Source organism: Rhinatrema bivittatum, chromosome 5, assembly GCF_901001135.1.
Source record: "Rhinatrema bivittatum chromosome 5, aRhiBiv1.1, whole genome shotgun sequence".
Classification (NCBI taxonomy): domain Eukaryota; kingdom Metazoa; phylum Chordata; class Amphibia; order Gymnophiona; family Rhinatrematidae; genus Rhinatrema; species Rhinatrema bivittatum.
Genome location: NC_042619.1, coordinates 295,610,989 through 295,627,802, shown reverse-complemented (window position 1 = coordinate 295,627,802; position 16,814 = coordinate 295,610,989). Strand labels below are relative to the sequence as shown.

The following is a 16,814-nucleotide window of genomic DNA, read 5'->3' as shown; positions in this document are numbered from 1 at the left end:
TCCGTGCGATGGCTGCTTCAATTGCTTACCTCCACGATGTGCCTCTTCTGGACATTTGCAAGGCAGCCACATGGTCATCACTGCACACGTTCACTTCCCACTACTGTTTGGATACACAAGCTGCGGATGACTCATACATGGGGCGAACCATTCTCGAAAAGAACACCTCTACAGCACATCAAGCAGGCTAATAAGAACTGTCCGCCTCTATTCTACTGTTTTGAGCCCTTACCTCACTATGTCATGGACACATTATTTAAGAAATGTGCTCAATACTTCAGCTGGGGACTCCCAGACAGCATGGCTAATTCATGCTGCTTATCTATGGGAAAAGAGCAAGTTTGCTTACTGTAAATGGTGTTTTCCGTAGATAGCAAATGAATTAGCCATGCTGACCTGCTTGCCTCCCCAGACATTTCTGGCTTTGCATATCGTCTTGCTTTGACATGGACTGAGGAGCCTCAGGGAAACTCGGGAAGATACAAGAAGGAACACCTCACTAAAAGACTTTGGTGATTTTAGAGAGCTCCGCCACCTAGTGGCACGGAGGACGTACCCAGACATCATGGCTAATTCATCTGCTATGTACGGAAACACCATTTATGGAAAGCAAACTTGCTCTTCTAAACAAAGGGCCAAACAAATTCAATGCCATCATGAGTATTGTGATTGCATTCTGGAATAAATGCCTAGCTTAAATTCATTATTTCTTATTTTACAAAAATATTTGTATAGACATTAATTTTTAAATGTTATCTGTTCATTTCATTTTTTTCTCTAAAACTTCAGGTATTGTATTCGATTAAAATATCAGAGAAACAATATATTCTTCACCTCAAAAAGAAGACGTAAGTGACTATTTTTTATCCTAAATCTTTATACCATGAGCAGTCAGTAATTCATTGCTAGTATTAGTAATTTATTTTATTTGAAACTTTTATATACCGGTATTAGTATGCAAACATCATACCGGTTCACATTGTAACTAAAGGCAGAAATTACAATCAACAGGGAGGGGAAAACAAGGAGGATTATACATAGAGCAGGGGGCATAGAAAGTTAAAGCATTAAAACTGTAACGAGCTATTTAGAGGAATATATACAAGTTTAGGCAGATTATTTACAAGAGTTGAGGCTGTAACGTGCTATTTACAGGAAAGAATACAAATTTAAGTGGGTTACTTATAGGAAAGTATTATTCATTTACTTATTTAAAGGCATTTGGTATTCAGCCCTTTCCAATTAATAGTCACAAGGTAGATTACAGCAAAAGTAGTCACATTTGGAGTTGGATCCTGGTTTACAACAGGATTTGTACAAAATTAAGGACAGAGAGTGTAGTAATCGGGTACACTGTTTGTGATAGATTGGCTTATGATAGTGCATGTCCAAGGAGATTATCTCATACATGGGTTGAACCAGAACGATATAAAGTGGTGATTTAGGTGTCTGTAAGAGATAGAGTAGTGTATATAAAAGTGTTTTGCAAACAATTAAAAGTACACTTGTTCAAAGAAGCATGACAATCTTGGATCAGTATAGTTATAAGGTTATTTTGCTGTATGCTTAACTTCATAGTAGTGACTGTCTTGAATGTTTTATAATTATATGTATTTAATTCTATACATTTATTTTAATTTTGTTTATATTATTTTCTTTTAATGCTGTATGTTTAACTGTAAACCTTCTAGTACAATATGATTGGTTTAGGTGGTCTATAAAACTTTTAATAAATAAATAAATATAGATACAGGCTAGAATAAAGACTCTCGGGGAAGAAGGGTTTTTGATGATGTGTGCTGGTAGCCAAGGAAAAGTCTCTGTCATGAAGAATGTGTGAAGGCTTGGGTAAATAGCCATGCCTTAGCTTGTTTTCTGAAGCTAAGGTACTTGGTTTCAAGGCAAAGGAATAATGGTTGCGTGTTCCATAGTTCTGGGGCATGGCACCTGAATGCTCCTAGTCTCAGGCAAGTGAGTTTGGCATCAGCCATTCTAGATCACCTGGTAGTAGAGGCTCTGTTGTCATGTTTCTCCATTTAGACAGAACTATGGGATATTTTGCTTAACTGTTCTGGTGCTCAGTCAGCACTGGTTTCCCTATTATCCTTGTCACTGGGATATAAACAAGCTTATTGGCAAGTGCTTGGGAAAAATTCTAAAAGTATTTTTTCAATCAAAAATTAAAAGCTGCATATGTGCTTTCTGAAGATGTCTATGTCCTTTGCTTCCACAACTCGGATAATGATCATTTATGCTTTTGTTTCTTTAATTCATATACCCATTTCCTGGGTGTATAATTTTCCAAATTGGTAAACAGTTCAAAGCATAAGCAAAATACATAAAAATAAAATATAAAAATAAAACTACATACATACATTCAAAGGAAATGAAACAAATCTCAGTGAATCTCGAAGATGTACTAGGGCAAATTCACAAACTAAAGACTAACAAATCATTTGGACCAGATGGTACACATCCCAGAGTGCTGAAAGAACTGAGAAATGAAATTGCGGACCTGCTATTGGAAATTTGTAAACTCTCATTAACCTCATCTATGGTTTCTGAAGACTGGAGGGTTGCCAATGTAATGCCAATTTTTAAAAAGGGATCAAGGTATGATCCAGGAAACTACAGACCAGAGAGTCTGATGTCTGTGCAAGGAAAATGGTAGAAACTATCACAAAGAACAAAATTGCTGAACATATAGAGAGGCATAATTTAATGGGATAAAGCCAACATAGATTTAACCAAGGGAAGTCTTGCCTCATTAATTTGCTACATTTTTTTGAGGGAGAAAATAAACATAGATAAAGGTGAGTCAGTTGACATAATATATCTGGATTTCCAGAAAGCATTTGTCAAAGTCCCTCATGAGAGGCTTCTTAGGAAATTAAAATGTCAATGGGATAAGGGGCAATGTCCTATTGTGAATTTCCTACTGGTAAAAAGATTTAAAACAGAGAGTAGTAAAATGGTAGATTTTCCCAGAGGAGAAAGATAAATAGTGGCGTGCCCCAGAGATCTGTTCTGGGACCACTGCTTTTTAATATATTTATAAATGACCTAGAATTGGGAAATGAGAACAACTGAGGTGATTAAATTTGCTGATGGCAAAATTATTCTAAGTTGTTAAATCATAAGAGGATTGTGGGAAATTGCAAGAGGACCTTGTAAAACTGGAAGGCTGGGCATACAAATGGCAAATGAAATTTAATGTAGACAAGTGCAAACTGATGCACTTAGGGAAAAGTAACCCAAATTATAGCTACACAATGCAAGGTTCCATATTAGGAGTCACCATTCAGGAAAAGGATCTAGGTGTCATCGTTGATAATACATTGTAATCTTCCGATCAGTGTTCAGCAGCAGCCAAGAAAGCAAATAGAATGCTAAGGATTATTAGGAAAGGAATGGAGAATAAAACAAAGAATATCATAATGCCTCTGTGTTGCTCCATGGTGCAACCTCATCTTGAATATTGTGTGCAGTTCTGGTCACCATATTTCAAGAAAGATATAGCAGAATTAGAAAAGATACAGAACTTCCGGGATGACGTCACCGGGGTCGGCAGCATAGCTAGCTAGCTCCAGACGCCCCTCCCCCCCATCGGATGCCATCCTCCCCCGAAAAACTTTGATATCATAATTTTTTGCTGGGAGTCGGATCAATGTATCTGGGGCAGCTGTTTCACCATGATCTACGGCGAAAACAAAGCTTCTGAGGCCGGTAAGGACTTAAAAACGGCGCGGCCTTCCCCGCAGCATCGGCGTCTCGGGCCTGGACTCCGTTCCTTTCAATTGGCAGCCATCCTCCCCTGGAACACTTTAATACTAAAAACTTTTGTTGGGAATCTGACCAGCGAGTCGGGGGCTGCCGTTTCGCCATGATTTGCATCAAAAACGAAGCTTCTCAGGCCGGTACTAAATCAGTGCGGCCTCCCCCACAGCATCGGTGTCCCAGGCCTGAGCTCCCTCCCTTTGCATCGACAGCCATCCTCCCTACCTTATTTAGCATCTAGCTTCTGGATTTGTGAGGTTTGCAGAGGATGCCTGGGGCTTCGGAATCGCCGCATTTTGGGATGGAATTGAGCGCTTCTGGGCCCGTAATGCGCCTTAGATCGGCGAGATCCTCTCAGCACCATCATAGTATGGCCAAGATGGCTGCCACAAATGCAGGAGACCACACGACTCCGGTTGCTGAAGTATCGGAGGAAGATATCCGCAAAGGTGGCTGAAGTGGTGGATGCCAGGCTCCTTAAAATTCAGACCTCCATCGAAGATGCTGTAAATGCTGTTGAGGGGCAGGCTAAAAGGCTGGATGAAGCAGAGCACAGATTGTCTGATCAGGAAGAGAGGCTGCATGTGGCAGAAAGGCAAGTACAAACGCTTACTGCACAGAATTCTTCATTGCTAGATCAAGAAAATAGGAATCGCCATAATAATCTTAAAATAATAGGCCTTCCTGAATCTGTGCCAGACCAGGAACTGTATGATCTTTTTGAAACCTGGCTGCCCAGTCAGTTGGGCCTGACTTTGAATACTGGCCACTTGCACTGTGAAAGAGTGCATAGAATGGGGCCGCCTAGAACCGATGCTGGTAAACCACGGCCAGTGAAGGCCAGAATTTTTAACTGGTCTCACAAAATTCAGCTTATGCGAGCCTTTCGGCAGCACTCTGGAGTGGAGGACCAGGGGCACAAGATTCTGCTTTTCCATGATTTCTCCGCTGCAGTATCTGCACAACGGAAAGCCATGTCTCCTGCCTGCACAGAGTTACACAAAAGGGGGATACCGTTTGCCCTACATTTTCCTGCTAAGTTATGAGTTCAACACAATGGAATTGTCCTCTTTTTCAGCAAAAAAGAAGATGCCAATTCATTTATCTCTTCGCTAGAGCCAGGCAATGTTACTTGAAGGACAGAGTTATACTGGCTTTGCTATGCCAGTGCCACAGTCTTTCTTCTGTTCCTCCAATGGATTACATAATTGACTGTTTCTGGTCCTATACAGAGGAATGAGCTGTTGTCTTATGGTTCTGTTGGTAGTTTCACCTCCCATGTTCTCTTTAATTTGTTCTAAATACCTGACGTTATAAGATCAGTGTCGGGGGGGGGGGGGGGGGGGGGGGGGGAGAGATGCTAAGGGGGGGAGGGGGCAGAGGAAAGCCAGTGAACCCTCCAGGGCTGCTGGGTACTTTGTGCCTCTTGAGGATCAAGGAGTTCTGGGTGTGGATGTATTTGGTGTGTGGGGGGTATGTGGGATATCTGTGGGTGTGGCTGTGGTTTGTGTGTGTGAGCAACTGGCTGGGGGGGAAGGGGGTGTAGGGGGAACATCTTTCTGTTTGCAGGACGTAGTGTATTTGCGGCTGTTTCATTGTATGCCAAGCTGTTTTCTAAGGCCCAGGCTGGGGGGCCTTGGAAGTCCAAATGTGAATAATGGCATTTTTTTATGTGTCCTTCTGGATTCAAGGTATGGTGCAGGTTAAAATTGTCTCACTGAATGTGGACGGGGTGCACTCTCCGATTAAGCGAAAGAAGTTACTCACAATGTTTAAGCGCATGCGGAGGAGGACTAGCAGAGAAAGCTTAGTGAGCTTGATAATCGATTAGTTAACATAGAAAAAAATCCAAGAACATCAGATTAAAAGTGAAATTGAAGAACAGAGAAGGATGGAAAATATGGAGAATTTAGTTAGGGCTTTACATTTAAGAGTAACAAATTTTCCTATTTTAAAGCATATAGGTCTGATTGAATTATTTAAAGCCTATGTAACACAGATTCTTAAAATACCTGATCAATGCCACTAAGTGATTGTTAGGGCCTTTAACATAGAGAGGGAAATACTTGCGCTCCGTTCGCTGTCCCAAGCCCCCCTAATGAACACACAACAGTCTTTTTGGCTTTAAATCAGGCCGCAGTTTATTAACTAACCCGAGCCCTTACAATCCACTTTAGCTATTGCAAACATGCCCCTCCCCCATTACCCCTTTTTCTTTTGTCCTCCACCACCTTGTCCCCAGTGGTGGAACTGCCCCTCCCCCCTTTCCCACCTGCTCCGCCTCGCACCAGCGAGAGCAAGCTCTGCCGTGGACCTTAGCCCCGTGGTTCTCCGGCCATCCCGTGCAGCAGCCCCCCCAACTACACGAGGCATTCCCCCCAACACCAATTCCCCCCCTCCAGCATTCCAACATAACTTGGGCTCGGGTTTTCCGCCACTGACAAGCTGATTTATGTTGACTTGTTCCCCCACTGCGGCTTCTTACCCTTTACTAATTTCCTTCTCCAATCCCTATGGCAGGAAGGTAATAAACGTATCTATCCCACTTCAAAAGGATGGAGCCCCAACCCCGCTGCACAATCCTGCTTCTACCGCCCGATACCCTGAATAGCTGACCCAAAATCCCCCCTACCACCCCATCCACTTTCCCTGCAGGAAAGGCAACGATCCTCCCAATGTGTGCCTTGCTGACTAGAATATGCTGGCTGCCATCCTGCATGCTCCATATCCGGTTCTCTCACTGCAGGCGTTTCAATGCTCGTCTCTGCGCTCTGAAATAAACACATGACCTGCAAACCCATGCACTTCCTGTCACATGCTGTTTCCAAAAGCTCTGAAACAAAAGACGCACTAATTAGTGAACTTGAAGCACCCCCCCCCCTACCCGACCCCTACTGACCCCCTCCTTCAGCCCGAACATCAGACCGGTGGGCAGTGAATGTCCGCCGCCCCGAATGTGAATCCTGCCGCTGGTAATCCAGCCGCTACCACATCAACGACGAGCCATCTTGTGTACGAGAAGGAGCCAACCCACAGGACGCCTCCTCATATCTGTTTAATACTGCCTGAACAGGTCAAGCAGCTGCGCTCTTGGCTGGCAGCTTGATGAATGAGCCCCCCTTTGCGTCTATTTTGAAACTGTAAATGAAACAACTTCATCAACGTCGGCGTAGCTTGCCCGCCTAGGAATTTGCTGCTCCGACAAACGTGACTCCCTTTCCTTCACATTATGGCGCAATTTAGCAACCAAAGTTGCCACTCCTCAGGGCCCCAAAGAAAGCCCGCAAAACGCTACTGGAAATCGTGCCACTTCGTATCGTGACTAGTCCGGTTTTTTGTTTTTTTTTTGCTACTCCGCCGACAACCTGCTCCCACCTGCATAACGCCTCGATAACCTCAAATCCCTGCGTTCCCCTATACCCCTTTGCTCACCCACAAGGACCCGTAACAACCGAAAGTTGACCGCTGGGTTCCCTGTCCAACAATTGTGAAGATGAAAACAATCCAAATGCAATCGAATGGTGTCCCCCTCGCAAATGATTACTTGGCCCCATCCCGACGAACCAACGCACTCTCTGGCCCAGTCCCCCTTTCCAACCATATGGCTGTAAGGGCCTCCCCTGTTCGCCCCTATGTGTGCCTTCTGACACCCAAGGCCCATCCCACACCGCTGGGACTTAACCCCTTGTCCCCACTGCGCTAATATGACCCTACAGCCCTTATGGCTATGCTTGGTCTTGCTGCATACGCCTAGTCCCCACTGCACTCATATTACCCTACAGCTCTTATGTCTGCTGTGGGCGTGCTGCACTCGCCTAACAGCTGGCTAACGGATGACTATGTCTAGGACTTCTTTTTTTTTTGATATGCCGTGGCCCTCACCTGGAAGAACCGTCTGAGGTATAATCGTCGAAGACCCCTGTGCTTTCGCATGCTCCTACTTGCGCTCTGACTGTGTACTGGACCCTATATCGCAAACCCTAGGCACACCTATTGTGCTAATCGATCTAATGCCCTCTCCCCTATCCTCTGTCCCCCTAGCCGTGTGAGGTTAAAATGCCCTGAGACCTGGCTCCCCTTCTCCTTCCGTGCACACTGTGTTGGTCCCTTCGTGTGAGCCTTTGAATTAGCCTGTGTGTCTTTAAAATGGGATGTGCGCCCTTGTATGCCAGTCAAGCAGTTCTGAAATCGCACCCATGCAACGGGCAGGTGCCTGATGATATCCCACCACGCTGGCTAATTGCTGGGAATCCCGCCCCCCTTTGGATGCTCTTGGCTGCCTGGAGACCAGTCCCACTCCTCTCCTTCTCCTTCTTGTCCTTCCTCTTCCCCGTCTTACCCGCACCAGCTTGTACTAAAATAACTATGTTCATGTATTCCCACCTCCTTATAGTGCTCTGCGGTTTACCGATTACGCCGTCCCTCCACTCTGTCAGGGGTGCCCAACGATGGATGACCCTTATCCTGTGTATGCCCTAACCCAGTGGTACTCACCGGCCCTTCCCTGAGTACTAAGTTCCCAGAAAGGTGCTGAATAGCTGCTATTTGAGCTGGAGCTCAAGGAGGTACCCCTCCCTGTCGTCGAACCCTTCTTACGTGCCTTAAGTTGAAGCCTGTCTCCCCATTCCATCCCCTGCTCTGGGAAGCCTGATCGTTATCACTTCTCCGGCTCCGCTATCCTGAATCACTGCTCGATGATTCTCTCATGCCGCTGCGCTCTCTGGTTGCCTCTCTCTGCATTCCTTCATCGGTGCTGTACCGGGATACATCCGTTCCTCTTCACCTGTAAGGAAGAAAGACCAGCCACAATACCCCTTCTATACTCCTCCTGCACTTAGCCCATGCACCCTCCACCAAACCCTGCGCCATTCCCTCCCGGCATCCCTTATTAGGCTTGGCCCTAATAAGGGATGCCCTGCACACCCCTGTGAATTTGTCGCCGGATTGCTGTCCCCTCCCCCCCATCCATGCGCCCTGGCAGGCCGCTCCCTCACCCCTGCATCTCCGTGGAGCTAGCCGTGGAAAAAACCCTGGCTCCACCCGGCCTTGTTCCATCATGCCCTTGGCTCACTGCACCCCCTTTGCCTCCGCCCACACACACAGCATACCATATAACCGCACCCCTGCGCTTTGCCTACGATCCCTGGTGGCTCAGCGCTGCCAGCCCTCTGCTATGACCTGGTCCTTTTTCTACATATACTTATCCTTAATCTTTCCCGCTCTGTCTCCCCGCAAGCTGTCTTCCTTAATCTCTTGCCGCCCAATGGTGCTGGTCGCCCGTCACCCAAATCATCCTCCCGTCTCCCCCCACCTCCCGACACAGCCCAATCACTCCCGCCCAAGTGGGCGTCAGGACCTGCGCTTTACAACCCGTTTCACCTCTGCCTGTGTTTGCACCCGCCAGCCCTCGTCACTCGGAAAAAGGTTGGATCCATCCGTCGACCTAAGGCCCCGGCTGCATATCTGATCTTGCCCTGAGGCGCTCAGAAGCAGGACTAATGGGTCCTCCCGCCTCGATGGCCTCTCCCTGTGCTGTCTCACCTAGCTCCTTGAGCCCCCCCCCCCCCCCCGTATTGATTTTCCCATATTAGCCCCCGCAGGACCTCACTTGCGTGGGGGGGAAGCACGATCAATTGTGCCGGACAGCAAAACGCCTCTGCTGGGCCCCAGCACCCCTGTTTATTTAATTTACTATTTATTGATTTTATTTTATTTTTATTTTATTCACAACCTGATTCCATAGCTGGCCCTCCTCCTCGCCTGCCACTTTTCCTCATCCCGGACTCTTTTCTCCCGCTCTCTGTACACTCTGTACCAGGCACAACAACTCGAGCGCTTCTTCCCTCAGGTCTGCTCTGTTGTATCTGGCAGGCAGCCTGCCCTGCGTCACCAGGCTCTAGCCAATGAGGAGCCGGCATGCTAATTTATGCTCCTCAAGTGCCAGTGCCCCATCCCCCTCCTGTGCTATCCTTCTCTTCTCTTTCCCACCTTCACTTGGCTCTCCCATTACATACCCTCCCCCTCCCACCTCTGCCCTACTGCACTCCGTGCGATTTCTCCCATGTTATATTCGCAGCGCAGTATGAACCTGCCCTGCTTGTCTTTTATGTTGGAATTAAGAGAAAAGGGCAAAAAGAATTAGATCAAAAACAGATTATGCAAACAGATAAAGGAGATAAGTCTGATCAAGAGCAAGGCTTAGAGACATCAATAAATGTTTCAGATTTGTTTCAAAAATCTCAGGAGAATATAGAAGTCAGAAATAGAGGCACTCTGTTAATTCAGTTTGCCTTCATAACTGACAAGGATAATATTATGAAATTCTTTTTCCGAAATAGAGCTAAGACCTTTTACAGACAACAAATTTGGATTTTTCATGATTTAATAAAAAACACACAGTTACGCAGGAAAACATTTCTAACATTTAAGAAAAAGGTAACAGACAAAGGGGGTTTCTTTTTATTAAAATACCCATGTAGATGTGTATTTAAATTGGGAGGAAAAGATTATTCTTTTATGGATCCTGAACAGTTGAAAAATCTTCTTGGGAATTAGGATAATCTGGTAGATAGTATAAGTTAGGGATATCATTGTACCTTTCCAAAAAGATTGATTACAATTTAGAAATTATTTGCTCATATATCCAGCTATTTCAGGTAAAGAAGGATTCTCTAATTTTCCTGTGTTTAGTCAGAATAACAGTATAATAAATAATTGGATTTTTTTTTGTTTGTTTTGGATGTTAGGACTCTCTGTGTTGCCATACTGTTTCTGTAATTACAATTAACAAGTTATACTTGTAATAATAATGTGAAAATTCATAAATAAAAAAAAATATTAAAAAAAAAAGTGCATGCGGGCCCAGGTGGTATTCCTGCAGGAAACGCACCTTTCAGATAAGGAGCACGCTAAACTACAAAGAGTCTGGGTGAGTCAATGCTACTTTTCCTCCTTTAGTTCGAGGAAGCGTGGGGTCGCCATTCTCATCCATAAAAATTTACCATTTCAGTTAGCGCGCACATACCAGGATCCAGAAGGGAGATAAGGGATTGCTGTAGGTACAGTCTATGATCAGAAAATGATGTTGTGTAATATTTATGCTCCTAATATATATTCTCCTCTACTTTTTACTTCCTTAGTGAGTTGTCTAGCTGAGTTCCCTAACTGTCACCTGGTAGTCGGGGGTGACTTTATTACAGTGGCTAATAAGCAGCTAGATATTAGACCCCCCAAGCCTATGCAAATTCAAGACTGGAATAAAGGTGTCAATCTCTTATGTGATGAATTGCAATTAATGGACATCTGGCGGGTATTGCATCCCGGAGACTGACTTTACGTTTTTTTCTAACCCACACCAGTCTTATTCCCGATTAGATTACTTGCTGGCATCGGATAGCTGTTTCCCGAGGGTGACGGAGGCCACTATTGGTACTATTTCTATCTCTGATCACGCCCCTGTGACGGCAACAATACAATGTGGATCCAGGGCTCGCCCTCCATTCTCCTGGCGCATGCATCCCGATTTATATCTGGACAAAGTATTCCAGACTTATTTACAAAATCAATGGCTAAAACATAATGCGACCCCAGATATGAGCACCGCGACTGTGTGGGAGGCTGGTAAGGTTGTGATGCGAGGTCCAATAATAGCGTATGTGGCTAGAGCAAATAAAAATGCAATGCTGAAATTCTGAGGTTAACTGCTGTACTTAAACAAGCTCAACAACAACATATGACCTCCATGACGGGGGAGTCCAAGGCATTTATAACTAAGGTTTTTGACACTGCTTGCCTCCATAATACAATTACTGGATGGAAAATATTAGGGCAATCCTTGGGCCACTCAGGCCGATTACAGCATCTTACAACTCGTTGGACTGCCTTGTTGGACTCACAGTTGGCCCCGTCCTACCTGAAGAGCTGCTTTACGGCTCTTTACCAGCTATTGCCAGACGAGGGGCTGCGTGAGGTCCAATTCAAAATTCTTTATAATATTTTCTGTGATGATGTTCACCAATTTCATATGAAGCTTACCCAGTCTTCTTTATGTAGCCGGTGTGGCGTTGTTGAGGGCAACTTATATCATCGTTTGTTGGCGTGCCCGCACGTGGCACTTTTTTGGAAGTCAATCCTTGACATGATTAATAAAAGTACTGGTATTGTCCTCCCTCATACGGGTCGTCTTTTGATGGTGCACCAACAGTCCTCTCAGGTTCCTGGTACCCGTTCCAGAGCAAGATTTGAACGCCTAGCGGTTATGATGGCGTGCCGTACAGTACTGGCTATCTGGACTGACCCCTTGGCACAGTTCCTATGAAGGTTGTATTGCATGTTGTGCCCTGTTTCCTCTGGCTCTCCAAACCGAGCTTAATAACACTGGGTACAAGGCCATATGGTCTTAAATGAGGTTTCAAGGGAGGGTTGGGGGGGGGGGGAAGGATGAACGGTCTGTCTGTGTTACGCATGCGGTATGAATGAGGATGCTTTGGAGCTGGAATTTGGGGTGGGGGTGGTAGGGTCAGGAGTGGATGGAGGGTATAAAAATGGAAAACCGGGGAGTACGTTGACAGAGGATTAGTTGTTGAGCCACACATTTTTGTGCAGTGCTTGTATTGTATGCAATTTTTTTTCTGTTTGCATCTGTTATTGTTATCTCAGATTTGTGTAACGTCTTCCTATTAATAAAAATTATTTTGAAAAAAAAAAAGAAAAGATACAGATAAAGGTGACCAAAAGTACAAAGGGGATGGAATGATTCCTCTATGAGAAAAGGCTAAAGAGGTTAGGACTCCAGCTTGGAGAAGATATGGCTGAGAGGAGATATGATGAGGTTTATAAAATAATGAGTGGAGTGGAATGAGTAAATGTTAATCAGTTGTTTACTCTTTCAAAAAGTACAAAGACATAAGAACATAAGAAAATGCCATACTGGGACAGACCAAGGGTCCATCAAGCCCAGCATCCTGTTTCCAACAGTGGCCAATCCAGGCCATAAGAACCTGGCAAGTACCCAAAAACTAAGTCTATTCCATGTTACCATTGCTAATGGCAGTGGCTAAGTGAACTTAATAGCAGGTAATGGACTTCTCCTCCAAGAACTTATCCAATCCTTTTTTAAACACAGCTATACTAACTGCACTAACCACATCCTCTGGCAACAAATTCCAGAGTTTAATTGTGCATTGAGTAAAAAAGAACATTCTCCGATTAGCTTTAAATGTGCCACATGCTAACTTCATGGAGTGCCCCCTAGTCTTTCTATTATCCGAAATAGTAAATAACCGATTCACATCTACCCGTTCTAGACCTCTCATAATTTTAAACATCTCTATCATATCCCTCCTCAGCCGTCTCTTCTCCAAGCTGAAAAAAGCTTTAGTCTTTCCTCATAGGTGAGCTGTTCCATTCCCCTTATCATTTTGGTAGCCCTTCTCTGTACCTTCTCCATCGCAATTATATCTTTTTTGAGATGCGGCGACCAGAAAAGTACACAGTATTCAAGGTGCGGTCTCACCATGGAGCGATACAGAGGCATTATGACATTTTCCGTTTTATTCACCATTCCCTTTCTAATAATTCCCAACATTCTGTTTGCTTTTTTGACTGCCGAGCACACTGAACTGACGATTTCAATGTGTTCGCCACTATAGAAACATAGAAACATAGAAATGATGGCAGAAGAAGACCAATCGGCCCATCCAGTCTGCCCAGCAAGCTTCACACTTCTTTTTTCTCATACTTATCTGTTTCTCTTGGCTCTTAGTAACCTTTGGTTCTATTTCCCTTTCACCCCCACCATTAATGTAGAGAGCAGTGATGGAGCTGCATCCAAGTGAAATATCAAGCTTGATTAGTTAGGGGTAGTAACCGCCGCAATAAGCAAGCTACACCCATACTTATTTGTTTACCTAGACTATGTTATTCAGCCCTTATTGGTTGTTTTTCTTCTCCCCTGCCTTTGAAGCAGAGAGCTATGCTGGATATGTTTGAAGTATTAGTTTTGCTTCTCCCTTGCCGTCTATGACGCCTAGATCTCTTTCTTGGGTTGTAGCACCTAATATGGAACCCAACATTGTGTAATTATAGCATGGGTTATTTTTCCCTATATGCATCACCTTGCATTTATCCACATTAAATTTCATCTGCCATTTGGATGCCCAATTTTCCAGTCTCACAAGGTCTTCCTGCAATTTATCACAATCTGCTTGTGATTTAACTACTCTGAACAATTTTGTGTCATCTGCAAATTTGATTATCTCACTCGTCGTATTTCTTTCCAGATCATTTATAAATATATTGAAAAGTAAGGGTCCCAATACAGATCCCTGAGGCACTCCACTGTCCACTCCCTTCCACTGAGAAAACTGTCCATTTAATCCTACTCTCTGTTTCTTGTCTTTTAGCCAGTTTGCAATCTACGAAAGGACATCGCCACCTATCCCATGACATTTTACTTTTCCTAGAAGCCTCTCATGAGGAACTTTGTCAAACGCCTTCTGAAAATCCAAGTATACTACATCTACGGGTTCACCTTTATCCACATGTTTATTAACTCCTTCAAAAAAGTGAAGCAGATTTGTGAGGCAAGACTTGCCTTGGGTAAAGCCATGCTGACTTTGTTCCATTAAACCATGTCTTTCTATTGTTTAGAACACTTTCCACTATTTTTCCTGGCACTGAAGTCAGGCTAACCGGTCTGTAGTTTCCCGGATCGCCCCTGGAGCCCTTTTTAAATATTGGGGTTACATTTGCTATCCTCCAGTCTTCAGGTACAATGGATGATTTTAATGATAGGTTACAAATTTTTACTAATAGGTCTGAAATTCATTTTTTAGTTCCTTCAGAACTCTGGGGTGTATACCATCCGGTCCAGGTGATTTACTACTCTTCAGTTTGTCAATCAGGTCTACCACATCTTCTAGGTTCACCGTGATTTGATTCAGTCCATCTGAATCATTACCCATGAAAACCTTCTCCAGTATGGGTACCTCCGCAACATCCTCTTCAGTAAACACTGAAGCAAAGAAATCATTTAATCTTTCCGCGATGGCCTTATCTTCTCTAAGTGCCCCTTTAACCCCTCGATCATCTAACGGTCCAACTGACTCCCTCACAGGCTTTCTGCTTCGGATATATTTTTTAAAGTTTTTACTGTTTTTCCCTCTACAGCCAACTTCTTTTCAAATTCTCTCTTAGCCTGTCTTATCAATGTCTTACATTTAACTTGCCAATGTTTATGCTTAACCCTATTTTCTTCTGTTGGATCCTTCTTCCAATTTTTGAATGAAGATCTTTTGACTAAAATAGCTTCTTTCACCTCCCCTTTTAACCATGCCAGTAATCGTTTTGTCTTCTTTCCATCTTTATTAATGTGTGGAATACATCTGGACTGTGCTTCTAGAATGGTATTTTTTAACCATGACCACGCCTCTTGGACATTTTTTACTCCTGTAGCTTCTCCTTTCAGTATTTTTCTAACAATTTTTCTCATTTTATCAAAGTTTCCCTTTTGAAAGTTTAGCACGAGAGCCGTGGATTTGCACACTGTTCCTCTTCCAGTCATTAAATCAAATTTGATCATATTATGATCACTATTGCCAAGCGGCCCCACCACCGTTACCTCTCTCACCAAGTCCTGTGCTCCACTGAGAATTAGATCTAAAATTGCTCCCTCTCTCATCGGTTCCTGAACCAATTGCTCCATAAAGCTATCATTTATTCCATCCAGGAACATTATATCTCTAGCAGGTCCCGATGATACATTTACCCAGTCAATATTGGGGTAATTGAAGTCTCCCATTATTAGCGTCCCTAATTTCTCTTAGCATTTCACTGTCCGTCTCACCATCTTGACCAGGTGGACGGTAGTATACTCCTATCACTATAGTCTTCCCCAACACACAAGGGATTTCTACCGATAAAGATTCAATTTTGTATTTAGTCTCATGCAGGATGTTTATCCTGTTGGACTCTATGCCATCCCGGACATAAAGCACCACACCTCCTCCCGGGTGCTCCTCTCTGTCATTGTGATATAATTTGTACCCCGGTATAGCACTGTCCCATTGGATATCCTCTTTCCACCATGTCTCTGAGATGCCAATTGAGTCTATGTCATCATTCACTGCTATACATTCTAATTCTCCCATCTTACTTCTTAGACTTCTGGCATTAGCATACAAACATTTCAAAGTTTGTTTTTTGTTTATATTTTCATTCTGCTTTTTAATTGATAGGGATAAGTTAGAATTTTTTAGCTCAGGTGAGTTTTTGGTTACAGGCATTTGGACTACTTTTCTTATTATTAGAACCTCACTGTTGGGATGCCCTAATTCTAATGCATCATTAGTATCCTTTGAAGTTACCTCTCTCCGAACCATGCGCCGCCGAGCGACTGTCGTCTTTCCCCTTTGTTCTAGTTTAAAAGCCTGCTCTATCTCCTTTTTAAAGGTTAGCGTCAGCAGTCTGGTTCCACCCTGGTTAAGGTGGAGCCCATCCCTTTGGAAGAGACTCCCCCTTCCCCAAAAGGTTCCCCAGTTCCTAACAAAACTGAATCCCTCTTCCTTTCACCATTGTCTCATCCACGCATTGAGACTCCGGAGCTCTGCCTGCCTCTGGTGACCTGCGCGTGGAACAGGGAGCATTTCAGAGAATGCTACCCTGGAGGTTCTGGATTTAAGCTTTCTACCTAAGAGCCTAAATTGGCTTCCAGAACCTCCCTCCCACATTTTTCTATGTCGTTGGTGCCCACATGTACCACGACAGCCGGCTCCTCCTCAGCACTGTCTAAAATCCTATCTAGGTGACGCGTGAGGTCCGCCTCCTTCGCACCAGGTAGGCATGTTACCAGACAATCCTCACGCCCTCCAGCCACCCAGCTATCTACATTCCTAATAATCGAATCACCAACTATGATGGCCGACCTAACCCTTTCCCTCCTGGGCAGTAGACCTTGGGGAGATATCCTCAGTGCGAAAGGACAATGCATCATCTGGAGAGCAGGTCCTTGCTACAGGATCCTTTTCTGCTGCACCCGG

General features: G+C 44.3%; 1 protein-coding gene across 2 annotated transcripts in view; it reads left to right on the top strand.

Annotated features, from left to right (window-relative positions):
- The window catches only part of LOC115092810 (disintegrin and metalloproteinase domain-containing protein 9-like), a 606,381-nt gene that overhangs the window by 50,877 nt on the left and 538,690 nt on the right, over nucleotides 1–16,814 (top strand). For both annotated transcript variants that reach the window (XM_029604139.1, XM_029604138.1), the window contains exon 3: nucleotides 790–848. In XM_029604139.1, coding sequence (XP_029459999.1) covers nucleotides 790–848 — 59 coding nt within the window. The remainder of the gene's footprint in view (nucleotides 1–789; nucleotides 849–16,814) is intronic.